Source organism: Elephas maximus, chromosome 4, assembly GCF_024166365.1.
Source record: "Elephas maximus indicus isolate mEleMax1 chromosome 4, mEleMax1 primary haplotype, whole genome shotgun sequence".
NCBI classification, from domain to species: domain Eukaryota; kingdom Metazoa; phylum Chordata; class Mammalia; order Proboscidea; family Elephantidae; genus Elephas; species Elephas maximus.
In genome coordinates this window covers 94,039,504-94,053,581 of record NC_064822.1, presented here as the reverse complement: position 1 = coordinate 94,053,581, position 14,078 = coordinate 94,039,504, and the positions used below count along the sequence as shown (strand labels likewise).

The 14,078-nt window shown below is 37.6% G+C and overlaps 1 protein-coding gene across 1 annotated transcript in view; it reads left to right on the top strand.

Annotated features, from left to right (window-relative positions):
• Positions 1–995: 995 nt before the first annotated feature.
• The window catches only part of ABCD2 (ATP binding cassette subfamily D member 2), an 89,081-nt gene continuing 75,998 nt past the window's right edge, over positions 996–14,078 (top strand). Inside the window, exons 1-2 of the mRNA XM_049881515.1 lie at positions 996–2,082; positions 3,622–3,802. Coding sequence (XP_049737472.1) covers positions 1,144–2,082; positions 3,622–3,802 — 1,120 coding nt within the window. The 5' untranslated portion in view covers positions 996–1,143. The remainder of the gene's footprint in view (positions 2,083–3,621; positions 3,803–14,078) is intronic.

The following is a 14,078-nucleotide window of genomic DNA, read 5'->3' as shown; positions in this document are numbered from 1 at the left end:
AGCAGACTGCCACATCTTTCTCCCTCTGAGCCACTGGTGGTTTCCAGCCATTGACCTTATGGGTTAGCAGTCCATTGCTCTAACCACTGCACCACCAAGGCTCCTTAAAGGACATAATGGGATGGGAGAAGTGAAACACTCCTTTCATTTAATAGTCACCTTTGTAAATAGATACCAGTGCATCAGATCTCCATTACTAAAAATAGCAACTATGGGGCTGGAAGTTTTTTATTATAAGGACAAGCAAACCTAGGGGTGTGGTGGGAAAAGGGAGGAGGGGTGGAGGGATAGCAAAGAATTATTTTCTCTAATACAGAAGACCTTTTTTCTATTTATTTACAAAGAGTATCTTCAATTGCAATTTGTGTGAAAGGGTCTGGGACCTTTTGTGAAACTACAGACAAAAAAAAGTGGGGGGGGGGGCACAAAAGACAGATCTGAATGTTTGATACTTTGTTTTCCCCAGTGCTCCTCCCGCTTGTCACTTTCTTCTCTGACCCATTTCTGATTCATTCCGTTCCCTTTTCATATCCATTTTATGTTGATTCCCTGGTCCCTTCTCCTTCTTCCTCTCTCCCTTCTGCCTATCTCAGTATAGCTCTTGGAAACCTCCCTTTTTGTTTGCTGTTCCCCTTGTGGTATCTTCTAAAACCTTAGAGAAGTGATGTATATTCTGAAACTTTGCGAGGATTTTAAGTGACGCTGAGCATGCTCAGTAGCTAGGGCAGGTTTTGTTCGACACCAGCGCCCTGAATCGACCTCTCCAAAAATAGCCATTTAACTCTCCGAACTCCTGTTTAAGGCTGTAACTCGTTTTTCTCTTTCCTTATTTTCAAGGTTCAAAGGGAAACAGCGAGGATTTCAAGGTCCCACCGCCCTCACAGCCAATGAAGAGCTTGGGAGGGAGGAGCTTGGGGCGGCTTGGTGCAGTTCGAGCTTCTGAGGGAATCATCCCCAGTAAATGCACTGGAGTCTGAGTCCTGCTGCATCTGCCACAGCAGAACAAAATAAAAAACAGAAGAGGAGAGATGCTGCAGACTGTGGAACACTGTAGGACTTTCTGAAACATTTGCTGAGAATTCCCGAGGAGCATGACCTTTTAAAAACCAATTCTTTTTGAAGCCGATTTGCGTAGCTGGGAAAATGACACATATGCTAAATGCAGCAGCTGATCGGGTCAAATGGACCACCAGATCGACTGCTGCTAAGAGGGCTGCCTGCCTGCTGGCTGCGGCATATGCTCTGAAAACCCTCTATCCTATCATTGGCAAGCGTTTAAAGCAACCCAGCCACAGGAAGAAAAAAGAAGCTTATCCAGCTGCAGAGAACAGACAAACACTGCATTGCACCGAGACCACTTGTAAAACACCTTCGCCTGGAGTGAATGCAGATTTTTTTAAACAGCTACTAGAACTTAGAAAAATTCTCTTTCCAAAAGTTGTGACCACTGAAACAGGGTGGCTCTGCCTCCACTCAGTGGCTCTTATCTCAAGAACCTTTCTATCTATATATGTGGCTCGTCTGGATGGAAAAATCGTGAAAAGCATTGTGGAAAAGAAGCCTTGGACTTTCATCATCAAACTAATCAAGTGGCTTATGATTGCCATCCCTGCCACTTTCGTCAACAGTGCGATAAGATACCTGGAGTGCAAACTGGCTTTGGCCTTCAGAACTCGCCTAGTAGACCATGCCTATGAAACCTATTTTACCAATCAGACTTATTATAAGGTTATCAATATGGATGGGAGACTGGCAAACCCTGACCAGTCTCTTACGGAGGATATTATGATGTTCGCCCAGTCTGTGGCTCACTTGTATTCCAATCTGACCAAACCCATTTTAGATGTAATCCTGACCTCCTATACACTCATCCAGACTGCTACATCGAGAGGAGCAAGCCCAATTGGGCCCACCCTATTAGCAGGGCTTGTGGTGTATGCCACTGCCAAAGTGTTGAAAGCCTGCTCTCCCAAATTTGGTAAATTGGTGGCTGAAGAAGCTCATAGGAAAGGTTATTTGCGGTATGTACACTCCAGAATTATAGCCAATGTGGAAGAAATTGCCTTTTACAGAGGACATAAGGTAAGCTAGAAATTAAGGTAATGAGTGAAATATGAAACTGTTCAAGCTGCCACTGCAGTGCTAGATACCATCTGTTGTACTGTTGATGGACCCACTTCTTTTTCGTTGTAGATTTCTATGACATTTAAGCTTGTATTAAACTATATGCTTCATTACCCTTTTTAATCACAAGCTGTTAAAGAATTATACAGTGCAAATTTTTCTAAAGTTTCATGACTCTAAAAATCAGCCTGCTTAGCCTCAGTTACCCAGATAGGCTCAGAATTCCCTCTAAAGCGTTTTCTTAAAACTTAAATCCTAATTTAGTAGGTAGTCCTAAAGCGTTAGAAGAAAAAATATATTTAGAAACGCAGAGTAAGCCCTGTTCGATTCAAATGAAAAATTTAGAATAGTGTTTGTTGTTGTCATTCCTTTGTTTTTCAAGAGGGGGAAAAAGCATAGAAGACAGTTTTGACAGATTTTGCACAACTAGTCAATGATGGAGTGTCTTCAGCGCTAAGAAGCGCAGGAGGTCATCCACAAAATGGTATTTACATTACTCTTGGTTCACGTTCAGCACCATATTTTGACACAAATACTCTGTTTTTTGAGGGAAAAGCTGAGGTTAGAGAATAAACGGGGAGAGAGATAAAAGGACTTTCAGAATATTATTTTTAAATATTAAAGATTTTCAACATTAAGTAGGTTCCTAAAATAGTTAACCCAATTACATAAACTAGTAGTGTGCAAAGGTAACTTATGAATATTAAATATGACAGAAATCGTAAAGGTGATACACCTGAAATAATACAAATGAATTAGCAAATAAAATGTTAAGGTATTCTAAAATTAAGGATAGTATTTTGATCACCAAAGAGAATAATTTTTGAAGGATCAGTAATTGTCAAAGTTTTTTTTATAACAGTACCAACCTGAAGAAAAATCAAAGCACATTTAGAATCCCTACTTTAAAATTGACCTCAGATATTATAGTAATCGTATTGATTTGTTATTTTTCTTGAATCACTGCACTCAGCAATGTAAATTATAGTGTACTATAGGCTTCTTGCATAAAACACAAAAATCCAGTTTTTTTTTTATAGGCTTCTTGCATAAAACACAAAAATCCAGTAAATTGAGTCAGTTCAAAAGTGGCATCAAATTACATATGTATGTGTCAAGTGTCTGTTTTCAGACATTTTTGGTGTGTTCAAGAAGGATAAGGTTCTAACATTGTTTACTCATATCTTATAGTGTATGATTTAATTTTAATGCCTTATAATTCTTATAATTTTGAAATTAATTATAAAACACTTATATGTGTTTTATGTTTAACAATATATTTGGTAAGTGGCAAAAGTTGTTTTTAGTTACACAGATGTGATGAAAATAATAATGCATAATTCTGATAGTAATCTGTATTTATTGATAGAATCATAGATAATACTCAATATATTAAGAAAAATGAAATAATATATACATCTCTTTAAAGGAAGCCCTCACACACACAATATCTATAACTTGTGCTGGGTTAATTCTTATCTTCTTTTCCCTCTATAGGTAGAAATGAAGCAACTCCAGAAAAGTTACAAAGCTTTAGCGGATCAGATGAACCTCATTTTATCCAAACGTTTGTGGTATGTGATGATAGAGCAGTTTTTGATGAAGTATGTTTGGAGCAGCAGTGGACTAATTATGGTGGCTGTACCTATTATCACTGCAACTGGCTTTGCAGATGGTGGTAAGGACATTTATGTTCAATCTTAAAAATATGTTTAAGATTGTTTCTCTTGAAGATGTGCTGCTAGTTTTGTGTAAATGAAACTGTGTATATAGCCATTAGTCTGTAGTTCTTAATGGTCAGAAACAATGGCAAACTTTGCAAAGCCCAGTTAAAAGTCCAGTTAATAAGACCAGTAATATGAAGGAAGGAGACAAGTAGCTCAAATGATCTTTCCAGTTCAGAGATATTTCACAGATCCCTGATGCAGTGTTTCTGGGAGTTGACTTTGAGCAGTTTTAATTATATTGCTTAATATAGAAAGATTCTCTAGTTTATACTTAAACTCAAAACAAATTAATACCTTCAGAAAGAATATAACATAACCTCTTCCTATGTGTCATAAACAACCAAACACTTCCGTTCTGCACATCGCAGGCATTTAGTCTATAAATATTCTGTAACTGAATTTGCCCTGGTGTGTGATTTCAAGAGTTGGTTGATGACACTAGGAAACCATGACTGTTGTTTCAGGGAGTGCTCGGTGTCATGAAGCAAGGTCTTGTTTACTTATAGGTAATGCAGGTAATTGCCTGTATAGTATGATTTTATGGTGGTGTTGGGGTGGGGATTGTTAAATTGCAGGCATTTAATATGATCCTGTCAGTGTTTGAAGAGTTTTTACCAATATTTTTCGTCCTTTGGGATAACTAAGAAAAAGAGTTGAAAAGGACAATGTTAAAAGATTGTGTAAAACTTGAGGTGAGAGTTAAGGGTCTTAATTGACAAGGACAGAAAGGAGTTAATTGAAAAAGCAGCATTTTCATCTGTTACCCCCAAATAAAACCTCTCTTTCTGTCTCTCCTTAAAAACCACTTGACCAAAATTGGCCTTATTGCTGAATGACTAGACAAAAGCATGGGCTTTATAGTGAGACAGAGCTTGGTTCAAATTTTGGCTCCCTCACTGACTACCTGTATCCTTTTAGTCATGTTAATTAAACTCTGTAAGCCTCAGTTCCCTGATCTGTAAAATGGAAACAGAATGGCTACTTCAGAGGGTTGTTGTGATGATTAAATAGAATGGTGTTTATAAAGCACAGAGTATGTTCTTGATTCATGGTGACAATGTATTACCTGGAAAACAAAAGGCAACATTAGCAATAATGTAATGGAATTCACACTATTTTACAGTTATTTTTGGTATAGAATTAAGGGTTAATAGTTGTTTGAAGTGATCTAATAAAACAAGTAAAAATACAATATGCTTTGATATTTTGAGACATCACTGCTTTAATCAATTCTTACAAAAAATACTTGTCAAATTTTAGTCATTCATAACCTAAAATGATTGAATTTAGTTCATTAATATTTATCAGTCTTTGTGGTAAGTACCTTAAAACTCAACTGTTGAATGGACAGTGTATTTAGACCATTGAAAAGTCAAATCAATATACTTTAAAACTTACTTTTAAAACATTTACATTGAAAAAGCATTTTTGGTAATTTAGTGTTTTAGTAATTTTAGTATTTTTAGACTTAATCCTTTGATAATAAAAGAAACTACTTTTTTAAAAGTATTTTTAAAAAGGCACTTAAAAGCCTATGGATTTAAGATTAGTTTTACTAAGAAATGTGGCCAAATTGAATCCCTCTTAAGCACGTGGATATTTTAAAAGTTTCTTTTATAAAATATAATGAGGCAACCCAAATGACAAGATTAGGGTGTAGTTTTCTTAGTCAGTGCTTACAAGCAACTGATCTTATTAGAATACCCTGGAGTATTCAACATAAAACAGAGAAAATACAGCTATTAATGGTGACAAATTAACTCTACAGAGACCAGTAAGAAGTAAACAATATATGCAAAGAATCTAACAAACTTACTTCTGTAGATGATGCAATAAGATGTATAAAAATAAATCATACAAATTCTGAAAAATATTAAACATTAAAATTTTAGATTGAAATTATAATAATCAAATTGATGCAAGTAAAACTTTGAATGTCTTAAAGCTTCTTTTCAAAAGAAAATTTTGATACAAAAAAAGCAATATAAGAATTTCATAGAACAAAAAATGAGATGATAGAACATTATTTTGAAAGTATGCTTCAACATTATTATTTCTAAGGTTCCTGCATATGTTTGTATGTATGCATATGTATATATTTACTAAATGTATATGACCTGTAATGACTTAATGCATGAAAATTCTGAGTTACCAATTTACTCAGACAAAATAATTTCATTTTAATTTTCAGGAAATTATGTATCTTCAAAATTAGGTCTTGGAATTACATTGCATATATTCTAACCTTGACTTAATTCTTAATTTACATTATCCCCTGAGTGTCCCTTATGTTAGAAATGAATTAAGTGCCTAATACTATAATATTTTAAAGCAAAAAGAAGTGGAAAAATGGGTAAACAAGAGAGGACTAGCGAAGAGAAATCAGGGAAAACGTAGCATAGAGGAAAGGAAAAGAATAAAGAGCCAAATCATGGCTCTGCTACTTAATAATACAGTCCCTGGGTGGTGCAAATGGTTAAGTGTTCAACTCCCAGCCAAAATGTTAGAGGTTTTAACCTACGCAGAGGTGCCTTGTAAGAAAGGCCTGGCGATTTGCTTCCAAAAGTTTATGGCTGTGAACATCCTACGGAGTGCAGTTTTATTCTGTTTTTAAATACGGGGTTGCCATGAGTGGGAATCAGCTTTGGCAACAGGTTTGGTTTGGTTTGGTTTATCCTTGGGAAAATTACATAAACTATATGCTTCAGTTTCCTTATCTTAAATACAGTGATGATATTATATATCTTTCTAAGTTTGGTTATGAAATTAGATATGTTTAATGTGCTTTGACACAGTACTTGGCAAATACTTAGGTAGAAGCAATTGTGTATATTTATTGTATTCTTACCGCGTGAGCTATGAAGTCAGATTACCTGGCTTCAAGTGCTGGCTCTCTGCGTACTAACTTACGACTGGTTTACAGGAAATACTCAATCGATGTTTGCTGATATGGTTATTGTTGTTCTTGTGAAAGGAGCAAGGCATTTGAAAGTGGTTCGGAAGTCGAGGTGAAAATGCAGATAGGAAGAAACTGTATAATTTTGGGGGGAGGAGGGGAAAAGAAAAATATTTCTATAGTAGATTTACTGTACCATCCACCTGCAACACCAAATGAAATCTTAGGTAAGGACAGGGCTATGTTTATATTCAAGTTCACATTACAGAATTGCATATGGAATCATGCCATTTTCACATCAGAAGAGAAGCTTCAAGTCATCCCAACTCAGAGAGACCCTTTAGGACAGAGTAGAACTGCCCCGTAGGGTTTCCAAGGAACAGCTGGTGGATTCCAACTGCTGACCTTCTAATTAGCATCCATAGTTCTTAACTACTGCGCCATCAGTGCTTCTCTAGAGGCCCAGGCAGGTCTAAAGTTTTGTCTTAAGTCACGTAGTTGATTAGTAGAAGTACCAAGAATGGAAGATACACTATCTCACTCCTAGTGCACTGCTTTTTTTCTACTGTACCATAAACTGCCTCCATGTTAACTATATTGGAACTGATTCTATAAGGAACATAAGTTAGTTTGAGACTAGGTAATTACTGGTACCAAATGGTTGAAAAAGAGACATTGAAATAGTTAATATGTATATATTAATGTCATTTTTTAAAAGATATTGCTCCCTCCTCTTTTTTTTCTTGCTTTGTATTAAGAGAAGAACAAATTATGTGAAGAAAATAGTTACCTGACAGCTATAATCTCTATTGTTACTATTAGCAGCCCACATTTTTTCTCTTTATATCAGGAACAGCTCTGGCAAGGCCAGGCAAAGCTACTTATAGGTCCCTCCTGCCATACCTATCACAGCCACCTGCTGTTAGTTGCCATGGAGTCAATTGTGATTCATGGTGACCCCATGTATTATGGATTGAATTATGTCCCCTCAAAATGTGTGTCAACTTGGCTAGGTCATGATTCCTAGTATTGTGTGATTGTTCACCATTTTATCATCTGATGTGGTTTTCCTATGTGTTGAAAACCCTACCTCTATGATGTTAATGAGGCAGGATTAGAGGCAGTTATGTTAATGAGACAGCACTCAATCCACAAGACTAGGTGTGTCTTGAGTCAGTCTCTTTTGAGATACAAGAGAGAGAAGCGAGCAGGCAGACAGGGGGACCTCGTGCCGTCAAGAATGAAGAACCAGGAGGGAGCGTGTCCCTTGGACCCAGGGTCCCTGTGCTGAGAAGCTCCTAGATCAGGGGAAGATTGATGACAAAGACCTTTGCCCAGAGATGGCAGAAAGAGAGAAAGCCTTCCCCTGGAGCCAGCACCCGGAATTCAGACTTCTAGCCTCCTAGAATGTGAGAGTATAAATTTCTGTTTGTTAAAGCCATCCAGTTGTGATATTTCTGCTATAGCAACACTAGATAACTAAGACACCATGTATGCATGAACCCTACTCCATAGGGTTTACAAGGCTGTGACCTTTCAGAAGCAAATCACCAGGATCACCAGGCCTGTCTTCCAAGGGATCTCTGCATGGGTTCGAACCACCAACCTTTCAGCTAGTAGTCTAGGACTTAACAGTTTGCACTACTCAGAGATGTCACCTAGCAGGTAGGACAGAGTGCATCTAAGCTACTAGCACTGCCGATAGTGTCTGCATGTTGGTGATCTGTGATTGTGAGGTGGAGCATCAAAGTAACAACTGAGAGATGTTACTAGTGGACTGGAATGAAGCCCTGCCTGCACCCTAGTAAGATGTTCTTCCAATGAGATTATATCTATAGGTCCTGCTATATTATTATACCTCATATTCCAATACCAAATTATTGAAGTATATTACATTGTGGGTCAATTTGGATATAATTACCCTTCTCTTAGCCAATTAATGGAGCCCTGGTAGTATAGTGATTAAGAGCTCAGCTGCTAACCGAAAGGTCAGCAGTTCAAACCCACCACCTGCTTCTTGGAAACCCTATGGGGCAGTTTTTACCCTGTCCCATAGGGTCACAATGAGTCAGAATCAATTTGATGTCAATGGGTTTGGTTTTGGTTGGCCAATTAATGTAAAAGTCATAATACATATCAAAGGTATACTTTCTAAGCTGTAATTAGCTGTGCATTTAAATAGCTATACTTTTTGAAGTAAAGCACATGTGCCAGCAAGGAACAATTACTAGTGTACCTCTCAGTGATGTGTCACAGAGTTAACACATCCACTTAATGACTTCTCCTAAGAAACAGAACCTTACCAGCACCCCAGAAGGCTCTATTGTTTGTCTCCGTCTTATCTCCTTCCTCCACAATAAAGGTAATTGTTACACTGACCCTCTCACCATCAATTTGTAGTTTCTGGTTTTTTAACTTTATATAAGTGGTATTACACCATATGTACTCTTTTGTGGAAGTCCCTGGGTGGTGCAAAGAGTAAACACCCTTGGCTACTAACCAAAAGGTGGGAGGTTAGAATCTGCCCAGAGGTGCTTAAGAAGAAAGTCCTAGTCATCTACTTCCTAAAAATCAGCCATTGAAAATCCTATGAAGTACAGTTCTGCTCTAACACACAAGAGACACATGGGGTCATCATGAGTCAGGATCAACTCAACAGTAGCTAGTTTACTCTCTTGTGACTGGCTTCTTTCAGTCAACATTATGCTTCTGAGATCCATTTGTATTATAGGGTGTGTTTCTCGTTCATTTATTGCTATGTAGTATTCCATTGTATGACTACAGCAGTTTATTCAGTTTAAACATTTGCATTGTATCCATTTGGGGGGGAGGTATTAGAAATAGTGCTGCTGTGAACATTTTTGTACATACCTTTTGGTGCATATAGGCCTTTCTGTGGATATTTACTTAGGAGTAGGACTACTAGATCATAGGGTATGCATATGGTCAGCTTTAGTAGATGTTGTAAAACAGTTTTCCAAAGACGTTCTACCAATTTATATTCCCACAAGCAGTGTATTAAAGTTCTAGTTGCCCCCATGTTCTTGTCAGTATTTAATCTTGTCAGTCTTTTTTCATTTTAGCAATTCTCGTATAAGTGTGAATGGTACTTCATTGTGGTTTTAATTTGCATTTCTCTGATAACCCAAAAACTGATAACTAATGAAATTAAGCATTTTTCATTTGCTAGTTGGCCATTTGAATATCCTTTGTTGTGATATGGCGTTGAATCTTTTGCTCTTGTTTAAATTGGATTATTTGATTTTTCCTATTGATTTGTAAGTGTTCTTATGTGTTCTAGTATGGGTCTTTTGTCAGGGTGTGTGTGTGTGTGTATATATATATATACGTGTGTGTATGTATATATATATGCATAGGCACACATCCTGTTACCATTACCATCAAGTCAATTCCAATGTACAGTGACCCTACAGGACAGAGTAGAACTGCCTCATAGGGTTTCCAAGGAGCGCCTAGTGGATTCAAACTGCCAGACTTTTGATTAGCAGCCATGGCTCTTAAGCTCTACACCACCAGAGCTTCGTATACACACGTATGTATATATGTACATACACACACACACACATACACATATAAAAACATCTTTTCCCACTGTATCTTGCCTTTTCACTCTCATAATGGTGTCTAAGAGAAGTTTGTAAGTTTAATATATTCTAGTTTATCAATCTATCAGCCTTTGACTTTTTGGTTAGTGATTTTATGTCCTGTGTTTTTTTAAGAAATATTTGCCTAACCCAGGGTCATAAAGATATTCTCCTATTTTGTCTTCTAGAAATCTTACTGGTTTTTCATTTCACATTCAGATCTTAAATCCATCTAGAATTGGTTTTTGTATTTGGTGTGAGGTAGATAAGGACATATGTTTTTGCTGAGATGTGAAAGTGACAGATATAAAAATATAAGTATAAGAAATAAACTTAGGTTGTAATACCAGAGGAAAAAAGTACAAAGGAATAGTCTTGGTTTTTAAATTCTTTCTCACCTTTTCAGTCAAATAGCAGCAGATGTGACTGTGTTTCAGCATATACTTACTACTATCACAGGTCACAAGTAGCAGTAAAGTGAACAGCTATAATGATAAGGGTTAAATCCTTCAATGAAGACCTTTTGACAAAATATCGTTTTAAACATTTGGTGAGGAAAGTAAAATGTGTTGACCCAAATTGCAAAGTACGTGAGTATTTTAGGTCATGGATTTATATCTCTGACACCAAGGAATCTGGCCTTGTCCTGGAGGTCAGGCAGTTGGCTGTCGTATGCATGACAAAATATTACTGGCACTGCTCTCACGGTACCTGCCAAAGCACAACCAGTAGAATAAAAGTCACATGAAATCTGTGGGAGCGCTTCATTTTTTTATTGTTAAAAGCGTGACAAAAATCTAATAGGCCTTAACATGCCACAGTGACATGGAAATTACCGTGCCATATCAAACACCAGTCATTCCGCACTAGTGTTTTTTCTTCTTAACAGAGGCTGTCAATGAAAATTACTTTCCAAACCTTTTTTGACTTCAATTCATAAAATTCCATAACTATTTTAGTTATTAGCCAGATTTTCTATGAGCCAAAATTATTTGGGGTGCTTTAACTGATTCCAGTTCACTATTTTGGTAGCATGCTGAGAAGTCCATGGCACTTTTGTTTTTTAATTGTACTTTAGATGAAGGTTTACAGGACAAACTAGTTTCTCTTTAAATGGTTAGCACATGTATTGTTTTATAACACTGGTTAATAACCCCACAACATGTCTGCACTCTCCGTTCTAGACCTTGGGTTTCCTATTACCAGCTTTCCTGTCCCCTCTTGCCTTCTAGTCTTTTCCCCTGAGCTGGTGTGCCCCTTTAGTCTTATTTTGTTTTATGAGCCTATCTAATCTTTGACTGAAGGGTGAACCTCGGGAGTGACTTCATTACTGAGCCAAAAGGGTGTCTGGGGGTCAATTCTCAGGGTTTCTCCAGTCTCTGTCAGGCCAGTAAGTCTGGTCTTTTTTTGTGAGTTATAATTTTTATTCTACATTTTTCTCCAGCCCTTTCTGGGACACTCTGTTGTGATCTCTGTCACAGCAATCCGTGGTGGTAGCTGGGCACCATCTAGCTGTACTGGACTCAGCCTGGTGGAGGCCATAGTAGATGTGGTCCATTAGTCATTTGGACGAATCTTTACCTTGTATGTTTAGTTTTCTTCATTCTTCCTTGCTCCTGAAGAGGTGAGACCAGTGGAGTTATCTTAGATGGCTGCTCACAGGCTTTTAAGACCCCAGATGCTACTCACCAAAGTAGAATGTAGAGCATTTTCTTTATAAACTATGTTATGTCAATTGAGCTAGATGTTCCCTGAGACCATGGTTCCATGGTACTTTTTTTGTGTTTACCTAAATTTCATCACATATTAAAGTTACCTACATTCTGGTTCCAGTCTATGTATCTAATCGTATCTTTTGCTCCTCACTTACACGAGTGCTCATCAGCCTTTTCTTTTTCCTTCTTCAGTGCACGCATCCTAATGGCAGTTCCATAGAACAGTGATTGTTAATAGGGCTAAGAGTGGGTGGGTCATATTATAAAAGGTAACCATGAACTTATGGTGATTTTGATACTCAATGAAATCAGTGCCTGACACCAACCCATACTATGTAGCCTGTTTAGTGTTCAAACATTGGTTGAAATTTCCCTTCTCTGTGCCGTGCTACACTTGTGACCTATCAAAATTGTATGTGGTCACCATGGCTTCCCTCAAAGCCTGTCATCATATAGGCTGCCCTGTTTAGTTGTTTGGGAACTTGTCTTCTCTCTCCTACCGGACTGTAAGCCTCCTAATGGAAGAGTCTGAGTCACATTTGTTGCTGTATGTACCATAGTTCCTTGCCACAGCACATCCAGATAGGTGCTCAGTAAATACGTTAGGTGGATTTTACCTTATGTGATACATGAATCCCTTTAAAAAAATCTAGCTGAGCTGCCTATAAGTAATTCAATCTGAACATATCTTGTAGTCATATCAGGACACAAGTTATGTATTTGCATTGTTATAGGGGGAAAAAAACCTTTACATTGAGATAAATCAGGGAGAAATACCAAAATGGACCTACTGCTATCTTATTTTGTTGCTAATTTCTTTATTAATTTACAACATTTAATTTATTACTTTGGAGATAATTTATAGAAGGAATGGGTAGAGAATCAATTTGATGGAAAGGTTAAAGTCATGGCCTGGAGAAAATAATTTTGAAGAACAACACTAAATTTGCTTATGTATACAATAATAGCAGTAATTACTAAAGAAAATAATAATAGCTGACATTTAGAGCACTTACCATGGACCATGTAATGCGCTAATACTTCATTTGTATTTCACCTTTAAGCCTCACAACAGCCCTTTTAGGCAGGGTTGTTTGAAATAGCACTGTTATTTCCCTCATCTAACAGATGAGAAAATAGTTTTAGAGAGGATAAATGGTTTACCCTAGGTCACACAACCAGTGGGTAGTAGAGTCTGGATTCAAACTTAGTCTGACTCCTAAATTTTTTTTTGTTTGTTTATTTATTGGGCTTTAAGTGAAAGCTTACGAATCAAATCAGTCTCTCATACAAAAACACATACACACCTTGCTATGTAACCCTAGCTGCTCTCCCCCTAATGTGACAGCACATTCCTCCTCTCCATGCTGTATTCCCCGTGTCCACTCAACCAGCTCCTTTCCCCCCTGCCTTCTCATCTCCCCTCCAAACACGGACTGCCCACATAGTCTCATGTGTCTACTTGAGCCAAGAAGCTCACGCCTCACCAGTATCATTTTCTGTCTTACAGCCTGAAGAGTTGGCTTTGGGAATGGTTTCAGTCTTGGGCTTAGAGAGGGCCTGGGGGCCATGGCCTCTGGGGTCCCTCCAGTCTCAGTCAGACCATTAAGGCTGGTCTTTTTATGAGAATTTGAAGTCTGCGTCCCGCTGTTCTCCCACTCCATTAGGGATTCTTTGTTCTGTTTCTTCTCAGAGCAGTCATTGATGGTAGCCAGACACCATCTAGTTCTGCCAGTTGCAGGCTGATGTTGACTCCTAACTTTTAGTCATAATTCTGCATTGACAGTAATTTAGAATTTTTATCTATACATCTACCCACCAATCCATCCATCCATTCATCCAACCATCCGTCCATCCATTCAATACACGCTAAGGAGTACTATGTGCTAGGTGCTATGCTAAGTACTGGAAATAAAGAATAAAACTCACAGTCTTGACCCTCAGGGAATTTAGTCTTTCGGAAGAGACACGAATTTTCAGAAGAAGCTGTATTATTATCTCCTTCTTCAAA